At 46.3% G+C, this 5,954-nt stretch overlaps 1 protein-coding gene across 1 annotated transcript; it reads right to left on the bottom strand.

Annotated features, from left to right (window-relative positions):
* Positions 1-428: 428 nt before the first annotated feature.
* On the bottom strand, positions 429-5,165 carry KIF2B (kinesin family member 2B). The gene is given in 9 exon segments (XM_013304176.3): positions 429-716; positions 719-1,063; positions 1,065-1,802; positions 1,804-1,837; positions 1,839-2,181; positions 2,184-2,219; positions 2,222-2,297; positions 2,300-2,408; positions 5,140-5,165. Coding segments are annotated over 9 exon segments (1,995 nt in total).
* Positions 5,166-5,954: the final 789 nt, after the last annotated feature.

The following is a 5,954-nucleotide window of genomic DNA, read 5'->3' as shown; positions in this document are numbered from 1 at the left end:
ACTTTCATTTTTTGGTGCAGTTTGACACAACCCCGGAGCAGGTTCCATCGAGGGAGGGAGGTACATCTACGTGTATGAGTGTATAGATAGATTTTATATATTGATTTATTTATTTTTACAGTCACGAGGAGGAAACCTGCCCAGATGAGGTGAGATACATTTTCTGTAAATTCTTGCCTTTTCCTACAGGTTAGATCCTCAAAACTGCACAATTTTACTTTCTGCAGCAAAAAACCACCTGGAAACAACACTGTACTATTTTCCTACATGTCTAACCCACCATTTTCAAGAAAAAACACCACCAGAATATCCCTGCAGATGCTATTTTAAGATCTTTTAAGCATTCGACTTGTTGGGCAGTTGATGCAGCGCACCATAACAGCTCTCATTTTGCAGGAGATTCAGGGGCCAGGGGTCTCCGGCACAGCTTACAGCACACGGGATCTCTCCATGCAGCTCTGGTTGCTGCCCTGCTCTTCCTTGCAAAGAGCTGAACGGAATAATCTGACTTTTTCTTGGAACTTGGTCAGGATGCCAATTTTTTGACCCAGGACTGATTCAAACTGTGCAGCGTAAAAATCTGCATTGTAGTCTATTTCCCCAGCCACTTCTAAGAATACTTTCAACCATGGCAGAGATTCCTGATGCTCCTCCATAAGCGTTTTCTCATCCACTTCTTTTCTCTTCCGTGTTTTTCCAAACAGCACTGAAAAAAAGTGACTGGGGGGAAGAATTCCTTGTCTGCCTGTACCCCAAATAGCTGTAACGCAGCTGTCCTGGGGTAGTTCTGAACAGTCTAAGGTTTCTTCACACCTTTCAGCTGATGTGGAAACCTGAACACCTCCTGTCAGGGATATCCAAGGGAATTTAAACTCCCCACCAGCTCCTTCACATGGCTGGCACACTGTATGCTGTTAAGGGTGTGCTTGCAGGACCTCATTCCTGGAGAGACAGTGACAATCGTGAAGGTTCAAGAGTTTTCCCCTGTAAATGAGCCCCTTGGGACCTGGGTGAGTTTGCTAGCCCTGAATGGGATGTGGGCTCTCTTATGCCCCAACACCCAACTCAAGGCACGGCCTGAGTGCCAAGGAGCTTTTATTAATATCAGCCCCCTCCAGCTTTGTTCGCCTGTCTGCAGTGGAGATGTCAGCTCCTCCCTCATTCCCAGCCAAATCAATCAGGGAAAACTTGGCATACAAATGCCCTTTCTTCTTGAGCATGATCTGGAAGATGGCATGGCTCCAGGAGGAGTGAGCGTTGGCAGAGGACTTGACTGATGCGTGACACTTGCTACCCATTTCAATTAGCTTGATGACATCTTCTGTACTGGTGACTTTTTTCTCCCACCGCCCCACCACTTGGATCTGCTGTTTCTCACCTTCCAGCACTCTCAGCTGCTGCTTTTGGTTCAGAAGGTCAAACACTTTGCTCCCATCAATCTTAAAGAAGGCCCCGTAGACTCAAAGCTCCAGTTTCTAGCAGCTGAGGTCCTGCAGCCTGCAGAAGACATCCTCCACAACCAGTATATAGATCCCTCAGAGTTCCTGAAAACTTCTCTTCATGGTGGGTGTCTTGCCGCTGCCTGTCTGGCCATCGGAAAATCAGGTAGCCATGTCCCAGATAAAAAAAACACCAACCAGGGGCTGTTGCTTGGTGGCATGATCATCGAAGGCACAGTCAAAGCAGAAGGCCTGGTTGTCTGGGTGCCATGTGAGGTTCAGCTTCTGCTGAGCTTCATACATCACCGCCACGTCCCGGCAGGGCACTGTTACTCCATCGCAGCTGCTGCGCTCAGCCCGCCTGTTGGTTCAGTGGCTGCTTCTGAACACACGCAGATGTGATGGGGCTGCCACGGTGTCGTAGCCCGCAGGGCCTCGCAGTCCAGGTGGCTGTGGCACTTCTGGATTGTGGCCATCACGCCAGTGCTGGGGCAGAGTGAAGCAGCCTCCTGCACCTCCAGCCACCGCCATTCCTGCTGTTCTCACAGCCTTTCTATCTGCCACACGCGTGGTGACGTCCTACTGGGTCTGCAGCCCCTGGAGCCAGGCCAGGCAGCCACGGGGCCTCTTCTGCTCCCAGGTGGCTTCTTCACTTTGATGGGCTGCGCCATCCATTCACTGACCAAACTCTGGTCCCCTTTTGCTGACTGCGGGTCCTTGATGCTGGTCATGGACGTGCTCCCTTGGCCAGGTGAGGGCTGAGGGCAAAGATGAGCTGAGATCCGCCTGACTGCTCTTGTTGGTTCCTTTCTCAACCCACTCTGCAGGGATGCTGGAAGTGCTTTCACGGAGCTCAGCATCACCAGTGCCGGGCGGATGCGCCCATCGTTGCGTGCGATCTCCACGCAGGTGCCCAAGCGGATGCACTCAGACTGCCCGGCAACACTGTCACTTGCCCCTGGGCCCTGGCTGCGGGGCAGAGGAGCTGTCCTGGCCGAGCAGGCAGGGCTGGAGCTTGTCCCTGGCCATGGGGCATCTCACGGGGCTCAGCGCTGCCGGAGCCCTGCAATGTGGCACAAATGCCCGGGTGGCCTCCCTGGGGGGTGTGGAAGGGCCCAGCTTCAAGGTTGAAAAGAGAGGTGGTTTTAATCAGCTGTTATGGGTGGAAGGAACATAAAGCTGCCATCACCTGAAAAGGCCTGTTTGAGTTTCCAGGCTGGCGGGCAGCTGCTGTGACACATTGTGTCTAATTAGATCAGTCACGTTGCGTTAAGCTAATGCTGGTGACACAAGAATTTATAGCAATGACACAAGCGCAGAGACTCAAGAGAGCCTTTTTGTCCTGCAGTGACCACACAAAAGTGCAGAAAACAACATGTTGTTTTCAATTACCTTGAACATAAATTTTGAATTCTTTTAAAAAGCTTTGCATGCCTTGAAATCCCGGCTGAGAAAAAATGGACTTAGTAGAAAATGAATAAAAAACATTGCAGCAGCGTAAGTGCAATGGGTACATCTGCATCCACAAGAAAGAATTTGATATCAATTTGGTACTGGTACAGATGATGTTATTCAGTTATTATTATTAATAATTCAGTTATCTGGATTCCTGGGTAGAGAATTTCAAAGTTCCGGCTACAGGAAAAAATCTTTTTAACATCTTGGCTTATGTAAGAGTTTTGGTTCATTCTGGCAGGTAGATTCAGACCTTCAGTGATGAGGACCATCATTTACAAAAATATTCAAACATTATAATAGCCCTAAGAGGAACGTGGGCAGAAACAGTGGTAAACGTAACATATGCTTGAAGCAAATAAAACCAGTTCAGAAGGTGTATTTTAGAAGGTCTCCATTTGTTCTTGCCTTTTGACTGGTAACTTAAAATGATGAATTCAGGCAGTCTGAGGTCCCCAAAAGGGAACAGTAAGGAGAATCTTGGATGTCCTTATTTACCACTCTTCCTGGAGCCAAACCACCAATTAAGCTGTGTCATAATTTCTTGAAGGAAAGCAATTAATATTCACATTTTTTTTTTGCCTGGGGGATGTAGGCACTGTGACTACTGTTGCTTTCAGCTGCTTGTCCTTTCCTAAATCCTCACACCTTTGAACATGCTTTAAATGTAATTCAAAACATCTTTATGTGGGGAAACGATGTCACTGTTAGAGAGGGATCTAGTTCTTGGGTCTCCATCTGAAAACACGAGCCTGATGAAGGATGCAGAGTAGCAAAACAGCAGCAACTTGTTGGCCAGATTTTGGAGATAAAAACCTGCCGTGTACCCTGTGAGATAAGCTGGAAGAAACACAGAGCGCCAGGGATATAGGGTAGAGCAAAGCTGTGATTTTAAAGGCTTGTTCACCTTTCCATGGCAACGTTGCCTCTCTTAGTACAAGTCCTCGCTCAAATTCTTTTGTCAGATCCAGAGGTCAAAACACCCCGGAGTAGCAGGCTGCAGCAGCCTCCCATGAATGGGCCAGAGGGATATAACGAAATCAATCCTTGTGGCAAACCACTTCTCTGTTTAATGTTTGGAGACATTTTTAGAAACTCAGATGGGCATCAGAGTTCAGTCAAGCTTTTGCTTGAAGAATTTGACATTCGCTCTTGGATAGCTTAACAACTTTTATTCATCTGATGTTCCTAGAGGATACATATGCTGCAACATGTGCTCGAGTAACTCTGCAATCATACCCACCAAGCTGTGTAAGCAGTTGCTCATCTTGGTTTTAATTAGTGATGTTGTAAGAGAAGATCACTCAATTTTGTAAAAGTATTGAAATAGCCCCAAATAACCATAACAGAAAACTAATTTGGGGAGTGTTACTAGGCTTAGTACAGCGGTGCTCACAGCAAGGTGGCACAGTAAAGGAACCCACCTGGCTGAGGGTTGCCACCCAGTTTCAGTTAGATCCAGATTAATTTTCCAGTGCTCCAAGAACACAATTTTTCAGCCCAAATACATACTGAAGAAAACCAAGGGACTTCCAGATACTTACAGTTGTATATTCCCTGCCTAGAAAAGGTAATATAACCTCACTGCAGGGCCAGGATGATTTTGGATCTGTGATAATATGCTTAGTAAATAAGACAACCACACTTCAAACCCTCTGACCCCAAAAGGAGCCAAAGATGACAGTATTTTTCAGGGTTGGACCATATGCTGAGTAACCAAAAAGATAAAATTGTTACATTTGGGTTTATCTAGAAAACCAGCAGTGGCGTAACTTGCCAAAAAATAAACTCAGAAATTATGCTATTGATCAAGCACAATTTTTTGACTTCTTTCAGAGAAGCATCCTGGAGAACGCAAATATCCAAATATGTGTTTTAAATATGAGTCTCTCCTGAGACAGAACATCAAATCAGTTTTTTTACAGCATTGTTGCAAACTGACACCGAGCAGCTGCTGAGCTCATTAGATCGCACCAGGCTCCTCTGCTTGCCTGGCACAGCCACACAACCTGAAGCTGATTTAGTTCTTCCTGAGCTCAGCCTACATCCCAGCCCCTCTTCCGCAGTAAACACTCATCAATTGTCCTTTCCCAAACAAACCCCAAACCACTCTTTAGTGAGAGCCCACCTGTTGAAATTCAAGTATTTGTATAAGCATAAGAATGTGCTTGGATTTATCAGCATGTTTGGTTTTAAAGGAGGTGGCTTCAGTTTTCAGCTCCTGCATGTAATGGTAAGGGCTGACCTGTCGTTAGCCCACAGATCTGACATCCCGATGGGAAATGGAGCAGCGTGACTTTCTGAGGCTATGGATAACGGCAGCCTCCAGTGAGTTCTGCTTCAGGTACCGCTATAAATTCATCACAGTGAGTACTAAAGCTTGACACTCAAAACTAGAGCGTACCTTTCAAAATGGCAATGCTGTGCATCCGCTTCAGTCATTTATATAAGGGATTAATCCTTGTGAGAAAGCTGCTACACCATGGATGGCCAAACCCCCGTCCTTGTAGGGACCTGAGCTGCCTCTGCACTGGGAAGAAATGCTACCAGGAGAAAACAGAACAGGGGAGTTCTGCAGAGACTGTGACAGGCAAATACAGCGGCTAACTGACAAAGCAACTAGAAGTAAACATTCCAAATGTACTCCTATTCAATTATTCTAATCCATTTAAAAGAATCCATTTTTTTCCCTTCACTTCCCTGATGTAATACCTTGTTGCTGTTTCAGACTTTAGGATGCCAACTTGAGGTGTGGCCCCAGTTACATCTTACTATTTGCCCTTGCATCTTTAACAGTTTTTTGCATAGGGCTGTTTTATAATTCTAATAAAACACCCAGTCCCACAAATTATAGAGCAGTAATTCACACCTGCTGCATTTAACAGCTCTCAGCCTTCAACCTGACTCCAACAGCCCCATCTTGTGAAGTATTGGACTGTCAGTCACTCCCGGGAGTGCCCTCCTGCTCCCTCTGCACCGTGGCATCTAATTGCTGAAGTAATCATGTGTGATTTTGTACATAGGAGAACCCAAATTTAGGTAAGTGCCTCTTTTATAAGG

The sequence above is a fragment of the Falco peregrinus genome, chromosome 2 (genome assembly GCF_023634155.1).
Source record: "Falco peregrinus isolate bFalPer1 chromosome 2, bFalPer1.pri, whole genome shotgun sequence".
In the NCBI taxonomy this organism is placed as follows: domain Eukaryota; kingdom Metazoa; phylum Chordata; class Aves; order Falconiformes; family Falconidae; genus Falco; species Falco peregrinus.
The sequence above is the reverse complement of the archived record's forward strand: the minus strand, read 5'-3'. Positions and strand labels throughout refer to the sequence as shown.